Source organism: Rhinopithecus bieti, unplaced genomic scaffold, assembly GCF_001698545.2.
Source record: "Rhinopithecus bieti isolate Rb0 unplaced genomic scaffold, ASM169854v2 scaffold_19722, whole genome shotgun sequence".
NCBI lineage: Eukaryota > Metazoa > Chordata > Mammalia > Primates > Cercopithecidae > Rhinopithecus > Rhinopithecus bieti.
In genome coordinates, this window is record NW_016809905.1 from 111,111 (window position 1) to 133,016 (window position 21,906).

At 41.7% G+C, this 21,906-nt stretch overlaps 1 protein-coding gene across 9 annotated transcripts in view; it reads right to left on the bottom strand.

Moving 5' to 3' along the window:
- Positions 1-17,793: 17,793 nt before the first annotated feature.
- The window catches only part of LOC108541305 (membrane-spanning 4-domains subfamily A member 8-like), a 44,121-nt gene continuing 40,008 nt past the window's right edge, over positions 17,794-21,906 (bottom strand). For all 9 annotated transcript variants that reach the window (XR_001888925.1, XR_001888929.1, XR_001888924.1 and 6 more), the window contains 2 exons: positions 21,492-21,612; positions 17,794-18,033 (listed from right to left, as the gene is read on the bottom strand). Coding sequence is in view for 3 of the 9 variants with exons in the window: in XM_017890777.1 (XP_017746266.1) it covers positions 21,493-21,612 (120 nt within the window). In the remaining 6 variants the exon portion in view is untranslated. The remainder of the gene's footprint in view (positions 18,034-21,491; positions 21,613-21,906) is intronic.

A 21,906-nucleotide genomic window follows, 5' to 3' on the forward strand; every position in this document is an offset into this window, starting at 1 on the left:
GGTTAATGCGCCAGTGAAATATGGTTGGCTGGTTGCTCTGGGAGACACAGAATGAACTGGGCACCCAGGATGTGCTGTATTTAGCTGCAACATGAGATAGGATGACATAACAATTCTCGCCCAGTAAAGAGGCCCTCAACCCTATCCCTCCACAGCCTAGTTTTCTCATGCCTGGTTCCTTTTGGCTAATCGGACTCCCTTGGAGTCACAGGCTCCCTTGAAGCCTGGTTTTCTACAAATCGGGCTCCCTTGAAGCCTGGTATGCAGTTGCCATGGCAGCCTGGATTTCAGGCCCATGAAAGACCTGCTCAGCAGGTAATCTGGTCTCATCCTGGCCTTCAGGTTCTCAACTCTTCCTCCATTCAAAATTCCAACCTTTTTTTCTGCTCCTGGTCCGGCTGCTACTGCTGTTGCCAACACTAACATTGCCGCTCATAAGCAACAAGTTACATACATTCCTGAAAATGACACTCCGCTTATGAGGGCTATAGCTCAGGCAAGGAAATACGGTGATCCTGAAGCCTGGCAATTTCCTATAATTTTACAATCGTCAGTACCCGCCACCCCAGTGGCACAAAATCACCCACAGTCCGTTGATCCTGCTCAGCAAGCAGCTGACCCTGCAGCTCATCAAGATCAACAGCTTAATAATCAAGCCCCTCAGCCTGACAATCAGGCTGCTCAGGGAAATAATCAGGCTGCTCAGGGAAATAATCAGGCTGCTCAGGGAAATAATCAAGCTCCACAACTGCCTGCCGCTGGGGCACAGCCAGTACTCCAGCAGTTCAGGCGGTAGTTCAACCTGACCCCATACATCCAGGTCAGGTTCAGCTACTTCCTGCTACTTGGGAAAGTTTTTTGTTTAAATTCCTCAAAGATTTCAAGGAATCAGTAAAACAATATGGCACTAACTCTCCTTTTGTCTGTTCCACATTAAAAGCCCTGGCAGAAGATAAACATTTGGTACCCTATGACTGGGAAATTTTAGCAAAGTCAATCTTATCTAAATCCCAGTATTTACAACTCAGGACTTGGTGGGGTTGATGCTGTCCAGGAACATATTTGTCTTAATCAGGGCTCCAATCCTTTTGTTAATGTTACAGCTGACCAGTTACTGGGACTGGGTCAGTGGGCTGCAATTCGAAACCAAACTATACCTAAATGATGAGGTTATTGAACAACTGTGAAAATGTTGCTTAGATGCTTGGGATAAGATTCAAGATGATGGCAAAGTATGCCCATCCTTTATGGCCGTCAGAAAGGGACAACATGAACCCTACCTAGACTTTATTGCCCGTCCCCAAGACACAGCAGAAAAAGCTATCCCTGATAGCCACTGTCAACAACTTGTTGTAGAACTCATGGCTTATGAACAAGCAAATCCAGATTGTCAGGCAACTATTTGCCCCATTGAAGGCAAAATTCCACCGGGGGGTGATATACTCACTTCCTACATTAAAGCCTGTGAAGGGGTGGGAGGAACTCTGCACACAGCGATGATCATGGCACAAGCCATGGCCTCTATTCGAATGCCCTGACAATTCTCTGGCCAATGCTTTACACGCGCTCAGACAGGACATGCTAAAAGAAATTGTCCCCGGTGTACGAGTCGCCGTTCTTTTCAACACCACCACCACGACCACCACCAACAACAAAATTTTTCAGCAACAAAAAGTCCCACCTTCTACTTTATGTCCACGATGCCGAAAGGGAGATCACTGGGCTGCTCAATGCCATTCGAGATTTGATATTGATGGTAATCCTTTACAGTCTCTTAACAACAAGGGAAACGGGATGAGGGGCCAGCCCCAGGCCCCTCTAAACAACGGGGCATTCCTCAACTCCCAGTCCCTGGTGTCCGGCCAGACAGGTGCCTTCCCAGTCCAATCCATTCAACCTCCACCCCAATTCCCACTTCAGCAATTTGTGCCACGGGATCTAACAGCTCAGCCCCAGCACGAATCTCAGTACAATGCTTGTCCCCTGCACCACAGGCTCAGCAGCAGTAGATCTCTGTTGTACCAGAGATATTTCTTTGTTGCCTGGAGAGCCGCAGTTCCCACAGGTGTTTTTGGTCCCTTGCTGACTGGCAGTGTCAGTTTGCTACCTGGTTGTTCAAGTCTAAATTTAAAAGGTGTTCAAGTACATACGGTGTAGTTGATTCTGACTATTCACGTGAAATTCATATTGTCATTAGCTCTGCAGTCCCTTGGAATGTGGCAGCTGGGGATTGTGTTGCTCAACTTCTGATACTCCCTTACATTCCTTTAGGATCCAGTTCTTGTACGAGAAATGGAGGTTTTGGTAGCACAGATTCTCAAGGCAAAGCAGCTTATTGGGCCAGCAAAATTTCTGACACTTTTCCTATGTGCTCCATGCATATTCAAGGGAGGAAGTTTGAGGGAATGATTGATACGGGTACTGATGTTTCTATTATCGCTTTGCATCAATGGCCCCGACACTGGCCAAAGGAGCATGCGTCCATCGCATTAGTTGGTGTTGGTCAGGCTTCAGAAGTCTATGAAAGTTCCACAATTTTACATAACATGGGCCCTGAAGGACAGATTGGAACTATTTGCCCCCTCATTACACCCATTCCTGTTGATCTGTGGGGAAGAGATCTTTTATATCAATGGGGTGGGGGTGGCACAGATTTCTTTTCCACAAGGCAATTATAGTCAGCAGAGTAAAGACCTTATGACCAAAATGGGATTTGTTCAAGGTATGGGCTTAGGAAAATCAGCACGAGGCATCACCGAGCCTATTATGCCTACTCATAAATCAGATTCTACAGGACTTGGTTATTCTTTTTAGAAGTGGTCACTATCAAGCCTCCAGATCCCATCCCTTTGACTTGGAAAACTCAGAAACCGGTTTGGGTAGATCAGTGGCCGCTCCCAAAAGATAAGCTGGAGGCACTTCATAGTTTGGTTCTTGAACAGTTAAAATTGGGACATATCAAACCCTCTTTTTCTCCCTGGAATTCACCTGTCTTTGTTATCCAAAAGAAGTCTGGTAAGTGGAGAATGCTCACTGATCTCAGGGCAGTAAACACTGTCCTTCAACCTATGGGGACATTACAACCCGGTTTGCCCTCCCCCACTATGATTCCCGAGTATTGGCCATTTACCATCATTGACCTTAAAGGCTGCTTCTTTAACACTCCTCTGGCCCCTCGGGACTTTGAAAAATTTGCTTTCACAGTTCCAACCCTTAGCAACATCGCTCCTGCAGCACATTACCATTGGAAAGTCCTACCTGAGGGAATAGGACAACAGCCCGTGTGGGTTCCCTCCTGACAACTGAAATTGCACCATAACTCCAAAGATAAAACGCTCCCAGAAACAAAAGGCAAAGACCCCTCAGAAACCAAAGAGCAAGTTTCGCCGCCTGACACATAAACTTCATGACCTCGACATTGAGACAAAATCTCGCTGTGTGACCTACAACACCACTCGTTCAACTCCACCAACATGGGGTCAAATAAAGGTCTTATCCCATCGAACAGAAAAATTGTTAAAAGAAAAAGGAATCCCCAAAATGATAAGTAATATAATTCTGGCTGCCTTTATGGTAGTGCAGCGGTGAGTATACCACTGGTTGGGGTAACTCAAAATTATACCTACTGGGCATATGTTCCTTTTCCCCCTTTAATTTGGTCTGTCTCCTGGATGGACTCCTCAGTAGAAGTTTACACTAATAGTAGTGCATTCATGCTGGTCCCTAATGATGATAGGTTTCCAGCTTAACCAAAAGAAGAAGGTATGCACTTTAATCTGTCAATTGGCTATAAATATCCAGCACTATGCATTGGGATGTCACCTGGTTGTTGAGCTTATTTTTACCAGAATTGGATGTGGACAGTACTGTCCTTTACAAATGATTCTTATCAAGTACATAATGTGTTCAGTTGCAATTCTTTTCAACTTCTGACTGTTAAACTTAATCCACATGAGGAATGGAGGGTTCTTGTCCCTACTAACAGCAATAAAACAAAAGGACTGCCAGACTGCCCAAAGGAACCTACAAAGGGACCTTTTCTAGTGAATTCAATTTTATGGAATGATTGTAATGTTCCCAAGGCTGTAGTGTTCCAAAGTCTAGCTATGGGTATTGGGTTCCAAAAGGGCATTATTGGCGGGATTGCTGTGGCCAGAATACAACATGTTCAGAGTTTAATTATTTGTTACAATATGTAGATGACGGACTGCAGTCCTACAGGTTGAGAGAATGGGTGTCTCCTTACCCATTCAAATGGATGGATGCAGGCATTGTTCCTCCTAGACCAAAAATGATTCATCCCATTGTTGCCCCAGAACATCCTGAATTATGGAAATTAGCTGCAGTTATGACAGGAATAAAGATATGGAACGCTACCTATCAACTCTCTCCCACTAATACCAAAACACCATTCAACATCACCTTGATGTCTGAACAGGTGATACCTATCAGGAGCTGTGTCAAACCCCCTTACAGGCTGTTGGTTGGAAATATAGTTATCATTCCCAATGCACAAACTATAGAACGTGATAATTGTAAGCTGTTCACATGCTTTGATGCTACTTTTAATCCCACAACAAGTATTCTCTTGGTAAGGGCTAGGGAGGGGGTATGGATACCAGTTTCTTTACATCGTCCATGGGAGTCTTCCCCCTCCAGCAGTTGCAACGGCAGCAACCGCTGGAGTTGCGATCCACAATTCTGTTCAAACTGCTCAATATGTTAAAGCATGGCAGAAAAACTCCTCCAGACTTTGGAATTCTCAGACTCAAGTTATTCAAAAATCAGCTAATCAAATTAATGATCTCTGTCAAAGTGTAATATGGCTGGGAGATAGAGTTATGAATTTGGAACACTGTATGCAATTACAGTGTGATTGGAATACTTCTGATTACTGCATAATGCCTTATGCTTACAATAAAGATCAACGTAGCTGGGAAAAGGTCTCAAGACCTTTTTTAAAAGCCTGGGATGATAACTTAACCTTAGACATTTCAAAACTTAAAGAACAAATTTTTGAGGCTTCACAGGCTCATTTATCCCCCATTCCTGGCTCAGATACTTTTGAAAGGATAACTAAAGAATTATCTGATCTTAATCCCTTTAAATGTGATCAAACCCCTCGCGAGATCATTGTTGTCACTTGCGCATTATTTTTTTTTTTTTTTTTTTTTTTTATTTTTTTTGTTTGAGACGGAGCTCGTCGCTGTGTAGTGGCTGGATTTTAGCTCACTGTAAAATTCGCCTCCCGGGTATACGCCCTTCTCCTGCCTCAGCCTCCCGAGTAGCTGGGACTACAGGCGCCCACCACCTCGCCCGGCTAGTTTTTTGCATTTTTTTTAGTAGAGACGGGGTTTCACCGGGTTAGCCAGGATGGTCTCGATCTCCTGACCTCGTGATCCGCCCGTCTCGGCCTCCCAAAGTGCTGGGATTACAGGCTTGAGCCACCGCGCCCGGCCTTCACTGGCATTATTAATATTGGTATGCTTATGTTGTCTCCTTTTAGTCTGCAGATGCCTCCAAGGAGTCCAAAGACAAGTCCAAACTCAATGACAAGTAATGATGGCGATGGTGATCCTAGTTAATAAAAATAACAAGAGTTATACCAGATATAGATCATAGATATGATCATCATTATAATCATATAAATATCACTAATCATTAGCTTGTAGTAATTACTCTTTAGTCCAACATTTTAATAATCCTTTCTACAATCATAACCTAGAAAAAACCAGGCCATAAAGAGATATGAGCTGAGGGGACAGAGTGAGAAGTAACCAGGAGAGTGTGAACCTTCTGTTATACCTGGACAGGGCCACCAGAGGGCTCCTTAGTCTAGCAGTAATGCCAGTAATGGTCTTAGAAGACGCCGTACTAAGTAGACTGTGGTCTAGTGGTAGCGTCAGTGCCAAGGAAAAGCACTTGGTACTTAGCAGATCAGGAAAGGGGGTTTAGAGAAGACTGTACTCCACCACCTCTTGTGGAAGGCCTGACATGAGTCAGGCCTGCCTGCAGTTATCTGGAGGCCTAACCGTCTCCCTGTGATGCTGTGCTTCAGCGGTCACGCTCCTGGTCCACTTTCATGTTCCATCCTGTACACCTGGCTCTGCCTTCTAGATAGCTGTAGCAGAATTAGTGAAAGTATTAAAAGTCTCTGAAGTGCAGAAATAATGGCGTAAACTGTCTCTCCTCTTTCTCTCTCCACCTTGGCTGCCAAACAGGGAAGGGCCCCCTGTCCAGTGGACACGTGACCCATGTGACCTTACCTATCGTTGGAGATGGCTCACACTCCTTACCCTGCCCCCTTGTCTTGTATCCAATAAATAACAGTGTAGCCTGGCATTCGGGGCCACTACCGGTCTCTGCGTCTTGGTGGTAGTGGTCCCCCAGGCCCAGCTGTCTTCTCTTTTGTTTCTTTGTCTGTGTCTTTATTTCTACAATCTCTCGTCTCTGCACATGGGGAGAAAAACCACAGACCCTGTAGGGCTGATCCCTACATTTTATTACCTATGAATTTGAGTCATTGTTTGAAAGCCTTTCTTAACACTAAGATTAAATAGGAATTTAGCTGTGTTTTCTTCTAATACTTGTATCGTTTTACTTTTTACATTTTGATTCTTAATACATGTAAAATGTATTTTTTTGTGAATGCTGTGAGATATAGGTCTGATTTGATATTTTTCCAAAAGTCTACCTGGTTGCCCCAGGGCAGTTTACTAAAAAGTCCATCTTGTCTCCAGCGGCATTTGAAATGCCACCTTTGTCACAGCCTAAATTTCTATATGCATTTGGTTCTAATTTTGGCCTTTCTCTTCCTTTCTACTGGTCTGTCTCTTCATGTGTTAGTTCAACAGTGTTTTAATTATAGAGGCTTTACAGTGTACTTTAATGTCTTGTAGAGTTAGTCTCCCATGTAATTATTCCTTTTTCATTATATTTTATGGCTATTTTGCATGTTTGTTTTCCAAATGAACTTTAGCATTTTTCTAACTCTATAAAACAAGTCAATAGCATTTTGTAAAGACAAATAACATGAACCAAACTGTATTGACAGAAATAATAAGAGGCATCTGAATGAGGACATGTAGGTGCCTAAGCCCTAGTGCACATGGGCTATTTGGGACCAGGTTTAACCAGATATTGTAGAAGGTGAAATTTGTCACCTTTTAACTGAGTTTATAGAAATGGTGCCAACTTTCTAGAAGGGACCAGAGCCGTAACGGGGAGATTATTATTGTCCAAACCTACTGCAGCAAATGCTGTTGATGCAGCGTCTATATCCCCTTGATCCACTCTGAAGGTGTTAAGACAGAGTCTTGCTCAAGCTAGAGTGCAGTGATGTGATCATAGCTCACTGCAGTCTCAAACTCCCAGCAAACTCTGCAGCAAATGCTATTGATGCCCCATCTTCAGCCAGTCTCCACATCTATGGATAACTCCTCTCTTTTCTGAGGATACATAGGTATGGGCAGGCCATAGGTGCTGGGAAGTTAATACTGCAAGAATTTTTCTTAACCAGTGTAATGTGCATATGCTGGATAACTACCCTAGCTTCTCTGTCCCCTAAGACAGATAATTTTGAAGTGTGTTTCATCCGTCTCTTAGAAAGTCCCCAACAGCATTGAGCACCAGTTCCCCATAACAGAACTCACTCGTTAATACATAGTCCATTGACTTTCTTGTATCACTTTTCCATTTTTTTTTCACAGTGAGTCTTGGGTCACTTCCCAAGTAAGCACCCAAATCCTTATGTCAGAGCCTTTTGTATTGCTGTGGTATCAATTGTAATGTCCCCATTTTCAATTCTGATTGTGTTTATTTGAATCTTCTCTCCCTCTTATTAGTTTAGCTAGTGGTTTATCAATTTTATCTTTTCAAAGAACAAACTTTTCATTTCGTTGATCCTTTGTATTCTTTTTTCGTTTCTGATTTATTTAGACTTGCCTTGATCCTTTTTTTTTTTTTCCTGCCAATTTTGGGTTTGATTTCTCCTTGTTTCTCTACATCCTTGAGGTACAATGTTAAGCTGTTAATTTGTCATCTTTCTGCTTTTTTTGATGTAGGCATTTAATGCTATAAACTTCCCTCGTAGAACTACTTTCATTATATCCCACAGGTTTTGGTATGATGTGTTTTTCTTTTAATTTCATAAAAAATTCAAATTTGTCTTAATTTCTTCATTGACCTAGTGATTGTTCAGGAGTATGCTGTTTAATTTCCAGGTATTTGTATGCTTTCTGAAATTTCTCTTGGTACTGATTTTCAGCTTTATTGCATTGTCATCTGAGAAGATAGTTGATATGATTTCAATTTTTAAAAATTTCTTAAGGCTAGTTTTGTGGCCTAACATGTAGTCTATCTTGGGGAATGGTCCATGTGCTGATAAAAATAATGCACATTCTGGGCCAGGCACAGTAACTTATGCCTGTAATCCCAGCACTTTGGGTGGCCGAGGAGGGTGGATCATCTGAGGTCAGGAGTTCGAGACCAGCCTGACCAACATGCTGAAACCCTGTCTCTACTAAAAACATAAAAAATAGCTGGTCATGGTGGTGCACACCTGTAGTCTCAGCTACTTGGGAGTCTGAGGCAGGAGAATCGCTTGAACCCAGGAAGTGAAGGTTGCAGTGAGCCTAGATTGCACTACTGCATAAATACCTGTTAAGTCCATTTGGTCTAAAGTCCAATTTAAGTCCAATATTTCTTTGTTAATTTTTTCTCCCTACGATCTGTCTAGTGCTGCAAGTGGGGTGGTTGAGTCCCCCACTGTTATCATGCTGTCTTTCTCTTTCTTTAGGTCTAGTAATATTTGTGTGTGTGTTTTTAGGTTTGGGGGTACATGTGAAGGTTTATTATGTAGGTAAACTTATGTCATGGGGTTCGTTGTGCAGATTATTTCATCACCCAGGTATTAAGCCCAGCACCCAATAGTTACGCTTCTGCTTCTTTTCCTCCTCCCACCCTTCACCCTCAAATAGATCTCAGTGTCTATTGTTCCATTTGTGTTGATGAGTTTTCATCATTTAGCTCCCACTTATAACTGAGAACATGTGGCATTTGGTTTTCTATGGTAATATTTGTTTTGTAAATTTGGGTGCTCCAATGTTGGGTGCATATATATTTAGGATTGTTACATCTTCTTGCTGAATTGATCACTTTATCATTCTATAATGCCCTTCTTTGTTCTCTCTTACTGTTTTTGATTTAAAGTCTATTTTATCTGACATAAGTATAACTACTCCTGCTGACTTTTATTTCTGTTTGCTTGAAATATCTTTTCCACCTCTTTACTTTCAACCTTTATGTGTTTTTATGGGTAAGGTGAGTTTCTTGTGGCAGCATATACTAGGATTATTTTTAAAACCCATTCTGCCGATCTGCATCTTTTCAGTGGAGCATTTAGTCCATTTACTTTCGAGGTTAATATTGATATGTGAAGCTTTGTTCCTATCATATTGTTGATTGATTTCAAGTTGTTTTGTAGATTCTTTCTGTCTTTTTGTCTTTGTGGTTTAGTAAAATTTTGACATGTTGCCATTTGATTCCATTCTTTTCCTCTTTTGTGTGATTGTTTCATACAAACTGTAAGTTTTATATTTCCATGTGTTTTAATGATGATGAATATTGACTTTTCATTTCCATATTTGAGACCTCTTTGAGCATTTCCTTTAGGGTGACCATTTGTAGGGGTGACAAATTCCTTCAGTGTTTGCTTGCCTGGAAAGGACTTTATTTATGAAGCCTATTTTGGCAGGACACAAAATTCTTGGCTGACAGTTCTTTCCTTTAAGCACTTTGAAAGTACCATTCCATTCTCTTCCGGCCTGTAAGATTTCTGCTGAAAAGTCTACTGTTAGTCTAATGGAGTTTTCTTTATAGGTGACTAGAAATTTTTGTATTGTTACTGTCAAAATTATTTCTTTCTCATTGACTTTAGACATTCTGAATATAATATTGCCATGGTGATATCCTTTTGTGATGTTTTTGCCTGGGTACCACTGGACTTCCTGTGTCTGTATGTCTAACTTTCTTGCTATTCTTGGGATATTTTTATTGATTATTTCCTCAAATATGTTTTCTAAGCTTTTGTTTTTGTTTCTGAGACAAGATTTCACTCTGTCACCCAGGTTGGAGAGCAGTGGCACAATCATGGCCCATTGCAACCTCAAACTCCTGGGATCAAGCAATCCTCCCACCTTAGCCCCCGGAGTAGCTGGGATGACAGACATGAGCCACACCATGTCTTGCTAATTAAAAAAATTTTTTTTTGTAAAGGCAGAGTCTTGTTTTCTTGCCTAGGCTTGTCTCAAGCTCTTGATCTCAAGCAGTCCTCCCACTTTGGCCTCTCAAATTGCTGGAATTACAGATGTGAGCCATGACACCTGGCCATTTCTAAACTTCTGGATCTCTCTTCCCCCTTAGGTGTACTGATCATTTTTAAGTTTGGTTGTTTTAAATCAGCTCAGATATCTTGCAGGCTTTGTTTATCCTTCATAATTCTCTTTTCCTTATTTTTGTCTGGCTGCATTATTTCAAAAGACATGTCTTCAGGTACTGAGATTTTATTTTCTTTCATTTTCTGAATTGGTTTACTGATTTTCTTGTATTAGTTTACAATTTTTTAAACAATTTTTAGTAGAGACAGGGTTTCAGCATGGTGCCCAGGCTAGTCTCGAACTCCTGGCCTCAAGTGATCTGCCTGCTGTGGCCTTCCAAAGTGCTGGGATTACAGTGGGGTTACAGGCACGAGACACTATGTCTGGCCTAATTTTCAGATATCCTTTGCATCTCATTAAGCTTCTTTAAAAATCAATATTTTAAATTATCTAGCATTTCAAGGAATTCATTTTTATTGGAATCTGTTGCTGGACAATTATGGTCCTTTCATGGTGTCCCATTTCCCTGCTTTTTCATGCTTCCTGTGTTTTTCCATTGATATCTTTGCATCTATTGTAGCAGTTGCTTGTTTCAGTTTTTTGAAATTGCTTTGGTAGGGGATTTTTTTTTTCTTCTGAGGATGTGTACATGTTGTTGATTAAGATACTTTGACTTTGATTTTATGTGCTGGCAGTAATGTGATCTTTGTATGACTTCTTTGGCAGTACACATAGTCAGTGGTCTCTGTGATTGCCTTGGCGACTTATGGTACAGTTATTAGTTAAGGTTGTGGTGACTTTTAGCTGGGAACTTAGATGCCAACTGATATGGTTTTGGTCTGTGTCTCTGCCCGAATCTCATGTTGAATTGTAATCCCCAGTGTTGGAGGTGGGGCCTGGTGAGAGGCAATTGAATCATGGGAGCAGATTTTCTCCTTGGTACTGTGTCACAATAGTGAGTGAGTTTTGTGATATCTGGTTGTTTAAAAGTGTGGGGCACCACCCCCCTCTGTCTCAGTCCTGCTCCTACCATGTACGATGCCTGCTCCCACGTTGCCTTCTGCCATGAGGAAAAGCTCCCTGAGGCCTCCACAGAAGCATATCTGCCATGCTTCCTGTACAGTCTGTGGGACCACCAGGCAATTAAACCTATTTTCTTTATAAATTACCCAGTTTCAGGTCTTTCTTTTTTCTTTGTCTTTTCTTTTTTTGAGACAGGGTCTCACTCTGTCACCCAGGCTGGAGTGCAGTGGTGCGATCTTAGCTCACTGCAGCCTCCGCCTTCCGGGTTCAAGCAATTATTGTGCCTCAGCCTCCCACGTAGCTGGAATTACAGGTGTGCACCATCACACCCATCTAATTTTTGTATTTTAGTAGAGACGAGGTTTCACCATGTTGTCCAGGCTGATCTCGATCCCCTGGCCTCAAGCGATCTGTCCACCTCAGCCTCGCAAAGTGCTGGGATTATAGGCATGAGCCACTGTGCCTGGCCATCAGGTATTTCTCTATAGCAGTGTGAGAACAAACTAATACACCAACTGAGCCAATCTTTGGGCCCTAGTAGTGGCAGCAGTGGGGTGAGTGAGCCTGTTTTAAAGCTCCAGAGTGGCTTATACTGGCCCTTGTGTTAGTGGTCCTACTGGGCTCATTCTTGGGCCTCCAAACTGCTTAAAAGTGGGCAGTGGGAGCAGTGGGCCTGGTGTGTGGGTGGAGGCTCAGGCCCCTGGGAAGCTGGTGTGCTGTGGGTAATGGCAGTAGCAGTGGTGGAGGAAACCACAGGGACCCATGCCATCTGTGTTGGTGTTGCTGGAAGCTGCAATGGATTGGGTGGTTTATTCCCTGTAGCAGGGCAGTGGGTATTGTCCTAAGTGTTCTTTGGAGACCTTGGTCTTCCTTGTCTCTCCCTCAGTTGGCTGGCGACTGCTGTTGTGTCACCTTGACCTTGGCCCAAGGGTGGGGCACAGCTTAGTGTTAAACTCTCAAAATGGTGCCAGCTGTGGGCTTGTGACCAGAGAGGGTCAGGCCATTCTCAGGCAAACAGTATGGACAAGACTCTGTGAGAAGTGTGGTTCACTTGAGTGTTGGTCTCGCAGCAGCCTGTGGCCGGGCATTGAATATTGTCCTAGGTATGCATCAGAAAGCCTGGCTGCCCTATCCCTCCTTGACCAGGGAGTAGCTGCAGCCATGTCAACTTGAATTTGGCCGGACCGTGGGGCATAGCCCAACATTAAACTCTCAAAATGACACCTTGGGCCTGTGGCCAGGGAGGGTGGGGTCCCTCCTAGGCAAGAAGCATGTGTAAGAAGCTGTAGGGAGTGTCATCCCCTCACCTCTCAGTCTCACAGCAGCCTGTTGCAGATCAGTGGGTATTGTCTTCTATTTGCATAAGATAGCCTGGTTTCTCTATCCCTCCTTGGCTAGGCAGCAGCTCTAATTGTGTTAGTTTAACCTCAGCCCAAGGGCGGGGCACAGTCCAGCATTCAACTCTTAAGATGGTGCCTTGGGGTTAAGACCAGAGAGGGTGGGGCATCTCCCAGGCAAGCAGTGTTGGCAAGAAGCTGTGGGGAACGTGGCTCATTTACGTCTCAGTCTCAACTGCAGCCCATAGCAGGGCGGCAGGTACCCTCCCATTGGTGCATGGGAGCGCCTGTTCTTCCCTCTCGCTCCTTGGAGCTACTCAGTGGCAGCAGCTGGGTCTGTAGATCCCCAGTATCCAGGCTCTCAAAATGGCTCCCAGCTGAGGCTGCTCTGGGTGCTGAAGCTTGTGGGATTCTGTGTGGGTTCCCTTTCTGGGGCGACATCTCTGTGCAATCTTTAGGAAGCTCCATATGCCAGGCCTGATGCTGTAGTGAATCCACTACAGGGTTTCTCCCATAGTCAAGATCATAAAAGCCCATTTTGGAGTTCTAGGGGTTTCTCTCTTCCTGTTTCCCTAGGTCCAGGAGCCTCTCTTGGCTCTCGGTCAGTTCCTGGCTGGGCAAGCTTCCTCACACCACGTCCTTTCTTACTGCTGGTGTTTTTCATCTGTTCTCTGGTGCATCCAAGTGTTCTTTCCTAGATGATCTGTTCAAAATGGGAGGATCTATGTACTACTCTCTTTCCTCTCCTTGGAGGAGGCACGCGAGCCATCCAATTTTTGCAGATCATCTTGCATCCTGATTTTAAAAGGCTTTGTTAGGGTGGGTATTTTTCTCCTTTTTTCTTATTCCAAGGTGTAGCCTGTACCCCTAGTTCATCGTTCGTCTTTAGAAGCTGTAGCATCTCTGGAGTATCCTTGGAGTGTCAGGGATGATCAAGAAGGTTTCTCTCTTTTGGCTGCGCCTGCACTTCACCACTCACCACATTGTGTAGGATCAAGAATCTATGCTGAGCTCTCAGCCTCCCTGGAATTTACTTCCTTTTTTTTTTTTTTTTTTTTTTTTGTTTTCAAGACAGGGTCTCACTCTCTTGCCCAGGCTATACTGCAGTGGCAGGATCTCGGCTCACTGCAACCTCCGCCTCCTGTTTCAAGTGATTATCCTGCCTCAGCCACCTGAGTAGCTGGGACTACAGGCGCCCACCACTATGCCGAGTAATTTTTGTGTTTTCAGTACAGACGGGGTTTCCACGTTGGCCAGGCTGGTCTCAATCCCTTGACCTCAAGTGATCTGCTCTCTTCGGCCTCCCTCCCAAAGTGCTGTGATTACAGGCGTGAGCCACCACGCCTGACCACTAATTTACTTTCTGTTAGGCCTTCTGAAGTTGTATTAAAGGATATGGCCAGGATTCAACTAAGGACCTAAGGAAAATTTCTTTGTAGACTTCTGAGGCATCTGTTCCATAGCTTCCCTATCTCTGTAGGTATGCTTATCAAATTCCAGCTACTTTAGCAGTTTCAAACTTAATATCTGCTTCCATCCAGCAAGACCACCGTAACTATTTGGGTTCTACTTTCCTACTGCATGGCCTGGAAGATGTTTCCAAAGGGAAGTCTGGGTGAATGTGGGGCCTCACCTTCTATGCTTCCTCATTTCCAAAGAATGGAAACCTTCTGTTGGTTTTTGTACAGTGCCTAAAAATTGATGTTTTATGCATTTTCTCCAGTTTTCATAGCTGGTTTCAGTAAATCTGATATCAGTTATTTCACATTGGATATAATTAGAAGTCTGTACTAAGACTTTTAGTCAAAATCTAGGTGGTTTAAAATTTCTCAGTAAAATAAATGTAGTGTTAATATTTTTCATATCCTGAGATACAAACTACAAATAGTAAGATCTACATAATTTAAGAGATCAATATAATGCTTAACTATAATATAAAGGGCAAGTAAATTTATTATAAAATATCCATTTTATTATATAACATTTCAGACCTGAATATACTGAATACATAATAATTTGATGCCTGTACATTTTATAATAATACTTTGTAAGAGAAAAAGATCAGAAGTCATATGTACAAAAAATATATAAAAAAGAAGAGCAGAGGTGTTAGTGGGAATAACTATTATAAATAATAAAGAACAGAAAAAGAGAAAGAACAGACTTATTCATCTAATATAGGAGAAAGGAGGATATAATGTTAATCTGTGTAGGCAGAACAGGCTGAGGCCAATTACAGAGCGCTGAAGTAGACAAAATGAGAAATAGTCTCATAATTAACTGGGGCAAATACAGTGTTAATTTCTTTTGTTATTTCATGGACTGGGGAAGTAGAAAAGTATCCCATACAAAGTTTGAACTATGAGAGATCCCACTATCTGTTGAGATATATGTTCAGTCTCTAGTACTTAACATGATCTTGGGTGCTGTTATCTTTAAAAGTGTATCAAGGATGGATTGGAAGAAGGTAGTTGTAACAGAGGCTCTGGAGAAATTGTATGGTAGACTCCTGGAGATAATATCCGAGTAAGACTGAAAAACAACAGGCAACCCAAAAGTATACATTCAATATGTAATGTTCACAGCAGAGACTTTAAAAGTTATTGTGTTACAAAATATGCACGTTTAAAATATGCATATACATTATATAATTATGATATAAATTAAAATATGCACATTTAAAATACACCTATAAAAGGACAAATTTTATACATGTAAAACAACGTTTATTTTAAAAAATTAAATGAAATTAAAAGAGCTTGCATGTCAGAATCTAGTTCTCTTTCTGTGGATTATATTCCTAACCTAGGCAGGTATGTGGAAGCTTCTACTGGCCATAGTTGAGAAGTTCAATTCTGAGAAGCTCTCTCCTAGGTATTAGTAGCTTCTTTGGTAATTTGGCTACACCTTTGTACTGACCCTCCATTGGCAGCATTTTGCTAAAGTGCTTTCATATGCCTTGCTCCCCATGCTACAGCAATTCTCAGGAAACCTGAGGCTTCCAGTCTCATCTCCCTCTAGTGTTCCAGGGTTGGGGCCTGCAGGCAGTGGTGATAGGCATCTTTCTTTTTTATAATATTTTTATAATAATACTTGTATGTAAGAGAAAAAGATCAGAAGTCATATGTACAAAAAATATATAAAAAAGAAAGAGCAGAGGTATTAGTGGGGATTACTATTATAAATAATAAAGAACAGAATAAGATAAAGAACAGACTTATACATCTCATACAGGAGAAAGGAGGATAGTGCCTGCAGCAAATTACAGCTGTTCCCCCTTACCCCAAACTCAAACTGCTAAATCAATCAGGAATCATCTCATGATCACAAAATGGCTTAGGCAGCATAATTCCCAGTTTACATCCAGCAGGAAAGACTGGCCTTTCTCAGTTTCTCAGCTTTTGCAAACTCCAACTTTTAGGACTGGTCCATGGTCCCTCTCTGCAGGCTCTTATACCATGCCTTCTTTTTAACATTGCTGGCTTTTGCTCTGGTTGTTATAGATCAGGTCAGCGAGTCCCACCTGGGTCCCAAAGACTATCACTGGGGAGTGGGATGCTTCCTGTAAATAGCCACAAACTTTACAGCTGCTGCTTCTCTTCCCCAGCTTCAGAGAGTAGAGCCGTTCGAATGCCACACTCCTGCTGCGGAATGCTGAGGTGAGCGGATAACCTCCTTTCATAAACACCTAACATGTTCCATGGGGTGGAGGAAATCTAGTGATCCTTGTAATGAAAAGGCACCTGCATTAGTTTCCCAGAGCTAATGTAACAAGGTGTCACAAATGAGTGGCTTAGAAGAACAGAAATTTATTATCTCACTGTTCTGGAGGTTAGAAGTTCAAAATCAAGATGCCGGCAGGGTCATGCTCCCTCAGAAACCTGTAGGAGAAGGATCCCTCCTGACCGCCTCCTGGGTTGCTAGAAATCTTTGGCACTTCTTGGCTTGTTAATGCATCACCCAATCCTTCATCTTTACATGGTTTTCTCTTTGTGCGTCTTCACATCGTTTTCCCTCTGTGCATATCTGTGTCTGTCTCTAATTTCCCCTTTTCTTTGTTTTGAGATGAGAGTCGCTCTCTCTCACCCAGGCTGGAGTACAATGGCGCGATCTAGTGTCACCACAATCTCTGCCTCCTGGATTCCAGCGATTCTCCTGCCTCAGCCTCCTGAGTAGGCAGGATTACAGGTGTGCACCACTATGCCTGGCTAATTTTTGTATTTTTAGTACAGACAGGGTTTCACCATGTTGGTCAGGCTAGTCTTGAACTCCTGACCTCAAGCAATCCACCTGCCTCGGCCTCCCAAAGTGCTGGGATTACAGGCGTGAGCCCTGCGCCCAGCCCAATTTTCCCTTTGTATAAGGAAACCAGTGATATTGGATTAGGCTTTCTCCTAATGACTTCATTTTAATTTAATTGGTTATTTAAAGATCCTACTTCCAAATTAGGTCATATTCTGAGTACTGGGGATTAGGACCTCAATATATTTTTTTGAGGGGGACACAACTCAATACATAACATTTTCATCAAGATTTTAAGTGGTTTTGTGGCCTTAAAATATTGAGTACCTCTCCTGCTTTCAGAGGGAAGTTCTAGTCACCAATCCTTGGAAAACAGGAAAAATTCAATCTGGCTTCATATATCATTATGCTACTGATATAATGATAAGAGCTGATAAATAATAAATAATAAAAACTTACTGAGGGACAACTATGAGTTAAGAGCTGTTGTAAGCTCTTTTAGTGATATATTGTCATTTAATCCTCCCATCTACTCTGTGGGTTAGAGACTATTATTTCCGTTTTACAGATGAGAAAACAAAAGTACAGAGAGAGCAAGAGTCTTGACATTGTCACATGAACATTATGGCAATTTCCAAAATCAGAGTATTTTCTCCTCTTGGATGAAGGAGTTCTTTAATTCAAGCCAATCTCCTCCAACCTAAGATAAAGTGGGCATTCAACACTATTCTCCTACATCCCCTCAACCACAGGGATTGCAGGGGCTATATTGATCCGTGTTAACCCATACTGGCTTTTAAAAAGGGAAGAGTCAATTTGTGATCAAATCGCATGCTTTATTGAAGAACTGAGAAAAAAGAGCAATGGAAAGGACTTCATTAGAATGTGTTTTCCATGTGGCCTCTTGAAAAAATTAGAGTTCTTTGCTAATTCACAGTTAATCTTTTGTTCTTGACTGGAGTCACACTGGTTCTTTGCAAATTATGAAGCAATAGAAGTTGTGCGTGGTGTGATTTCCAAGGATTCTGACAGTGAGATTTCTGAGGGCGAAGGGCCTGAGATGAAATGAGATAGCAAACGGATCATCATTATAGTCTAAAATAAGAGCCTTATCCTGAGACATTGAGTTAAAGACAGACAAAATAACAACAACAAGCGAACAAATATGTAAACCTGGAAAGTGGTTAGTTAAAAGTGTACTAAGAAGACAGTACCTACTCTGTTCTGGGGGGTCTAGCCAAAGGCATATCAGACCTATAACTCATCAGATATCAGAGGTTTCAATGAACTACAACAACCATATTAAACTAAATTCTTTTTTTTTTTTTTTTTTTTTTTTTTTTTTTTTTTTGAGACGGAGTCTCGCTCTGTCACCCAGTGCTGGAGTGCTGTGGCCGGATCTCAGCTCACCTGCAGCTCCGCTACCCGGTTCACAGGCCATTCTCCTGCCTCAGCTCCCGCGGTACTGGGACTACAGGACGCGGCACCTCCCCCCGGCTAGTTTTTGGTAGTTTTTAGTAGGACGGGGTTTCCCCGTGTTAGCAGGATGGCCTTGATCCTCCCTGGACCTCGTGATCCGCCCGTCTCGGCCTCCCAAAGTGCTGGGATTACAGGCTTGAGCCACCGCGCCCGGCTTCATCATTTTGTTTAGTGAGCCTGTTTTTGCCCTTTATTATTTTAATGAAATATATTGCATTGATTGATTTTGGTATGTTAAACTAACTGTGTTCTAATTTTTAATTATAGAACAGGGGAAAGAAACTTTAAGACAAACTTCACTGTATGTTTTCTAGAAAGTCACTTGAACAAAATGACCATTTATTCACCATTAAACCTTTTCATCCCAGCCTGAGGTCATGAACCAAATGATGATTCATTCACCATGAAACTTTTTCATCCTGCACTGAGGTTATGATGATTCTGTTCTTTAATATGTAAGAAAGAGTCCCCTTGTGCCAATGAACCTGAGATAAGTTAAGTATTAGAAGCTGATCATTAATATATCCTGAGTGGTCTTATTCTAAGTAATTGAAGTATCCTAATAAATGACTCTCCAAATTCTTCCCAATTAAATTCCTTTTCTGAATTAGACCTGATAGGTGATTCAAAGACACAACTTGCAAGGATTCAGAGGAAGGATGCAATTATATGAAAATAAACACTCCTGGCTGGGCACGGTGGCTCACGCCTGTAATCCCAGCGCTTTGGGAGGCCGAGGCAGGCGGATCACGAGGTCAGGAGATCGAGACCATTCTGGCTAACACGGTGAAACCCCATCTCTACTAAAATACAAAAAATTAGCTGGGCGTGGTGGCGGGCGCCTGTAGTCCCAGCTACTCGGGAGGCTGAGGCAGGAGAATGGTGTGAACCTGGGAGGCGGAGCCTGCAGTGAGCCAAGATGGGCCACTGCACTCCAGTCTGGGCGACAGAGCGAGACTCCGTCTCAAAAATATATAAATAAATAATAAATAAACACTCCTTTTCTCCATATATTCTCTTCTCTACTTTTTCAGCTTATTCTTTAATAGGAATATTAATTCCTACTTGGACTCTGAGAGACCCTAAGCCTTTTCTTGAGTCATCTATTTCATGTTTCTCTGGGCAGATGAATCAAATCTGAAAAACTGAGGAGTGAGGACTGTCTGTGTCAGACTACAAAATTTTCGGTGGTCATTTTGGAAGGGATGTTAACGGGATTATTCTCACCATTCAGGATTTTTTTTTTTTTTTACCCCAGGAAAGGGTACATATGCTTTTGATGTTTTCATTTTAGATTAGAAATGAATGACCATGCATTATAAACACTAAAAATCTAAAGAGAACATACATGAGTATTTAGTTTCAAGTTAAATTAATAAAATTAAACCATTAAGAGTGTAGTGCTATGCTTGATATTTACTATGTGATGAAAGAATTTAGAATAAATGGAAGGTGATTTATTAATGTCATTATAGTTAACACGAGGTTGTATTTTATCCAGTGTTATTTGTATGGTGTAACTGTCAACAATATACAAAACATAATTTAACATTAAAAAATTTCTTGATAACTCTCTTCTCTCATTTCCCAACTTTCCATTTTCTGTGGGTTTTCCCTTTCCAGGAGGCCAACTCTCTTCAGGTCCTGCAGAAGAGGGTCAAGACTTAGGAACCCAGAGACTGGAATTTGCTTGCAGACATCAATAGTTTTTTGTTTTGTAGAGGTTTGTTTTGCTTTTAGCTACAACCATGATTTCAGTTTTTAATTGTTTGTGTGCCTTTTCTTATGACTTGGGCTACTTTACCACTTGGCTACTACTTCCTATAATTTTGCAAACCTGACCCTTTACCCAAGTCTTGATCTGATATTCTTATAACATTTAGGTCATTGTACCATTATGTCCCTTGAGTTTTTCAGCTGAGATTCTTTAGTCACTCACCTCCTCCAATGCTGTGTTTCAGGCTTGTCAAGCTCCTCCCTCTTACACTTTCCTCTCATTATGAGGATTTCTAAATTAATTATTTCCATATTCTTGGGCTAGAACTCAGCTATTTCCCCCATTTTCCTTAGTGTTGTGAGGCTTCATCATTATTTACATAGCCAGAATATTTTCTTTTCTTAAAACACATGGATTGCATTTTATTCCAGAGAATATGGAGCTTTGAGAACCAGATCTCTTGGTCACTGGTGGCTTTTAAATTAAGTTACCTAAATCTTTCTGTTCGAAACTGACAGTTTTTCCAATCATATGGCAAATGTCCATTTGAGAAGTTTTCCTTTATTTCAGGTTACTTTAATACATAACCCATCATGTACATGTTGAAGATCCAGGGTAGGGTTTGGAAAATGCAGAGTAACTGGGGGTTTACTCCTTCTATTCCAGCCTGATCCACAGCTATGACCCGATGTTCTTTTGTATTTCTCTCACTTCCTCATACTATTTGGATTCTTCATTTTCATTCCTTCTCTCCTATCAGATTTAAAGTTAATTCACTTTCAGGCAGTTGTGGATGAGTTTGAATGTCAAGGCTGCTGTTTGCCTATTTCGAGGAGATGCTTGGAGAAGAGAAATACATTATTTCTGTATCGCTGGTGTCATCTAAGACCAGCAGTGTCTGAGAGTAGGACATGTTCTCTCTCTTCTCCCAACATGTTTTATGTTCCTTCTGCTCCAAGGCTCCCAGGTGCCAGGGACCTAAACTTTATTTATTAATTATAAGTCACAGACCTAGTGGACTGATCTCCATGCAATTATCCTTCAAATGAAATAGACCTGAGCCAGAAAATGATATATCTCCTACTACATTTTCTCATGGGGATGTGGACACACACCCCTATGATGCTAAAAATGTGTCTAGGGGAATTGTTTATCTTCATTTGTACACAGATAAATTTAGTCCAGTCAGCTTCAGCTCATATTCAGTGTTTAGTGGAAACACTAAGTAGAAAAAGCTTCTACTGAAATCTTAATCCCTTAGCATGGGTTCATAACAGACTACTACTTCCTAATTAGTCAGAGAAATGAAATACTCACATTACATGGTATTGTTGCCATGATTATTTGCTTTTTTTATCCATCCGGTCACTGTATTTGCAAAGACCAACTCCAAGGTGGAGAATATCCACAAATACATTGAAAGCATGATTCCACTTTTCTAAATAAAAAAGAAGAAAATCTATATTTCTCAGAGATCTTCACATTTCTAAAATTTCTAGCAACATATAGATAACATAAAATTGCAATAAATGTAGAAAATAGAAAGAAAATGTGGCACATATACACCATGGAATACTATGCAGCCATAAAAAAGGATGAGTTTGTGTCCTTTGTAGGGACATGGATGCAGCTGGAAACCATCATTCTTAGCAAACTATCACAAGAAGAGAAAACCAAACACCGCATGTTCTCACTCATAGGTGGGAACTGAACAATGAGATCACTTGGACTC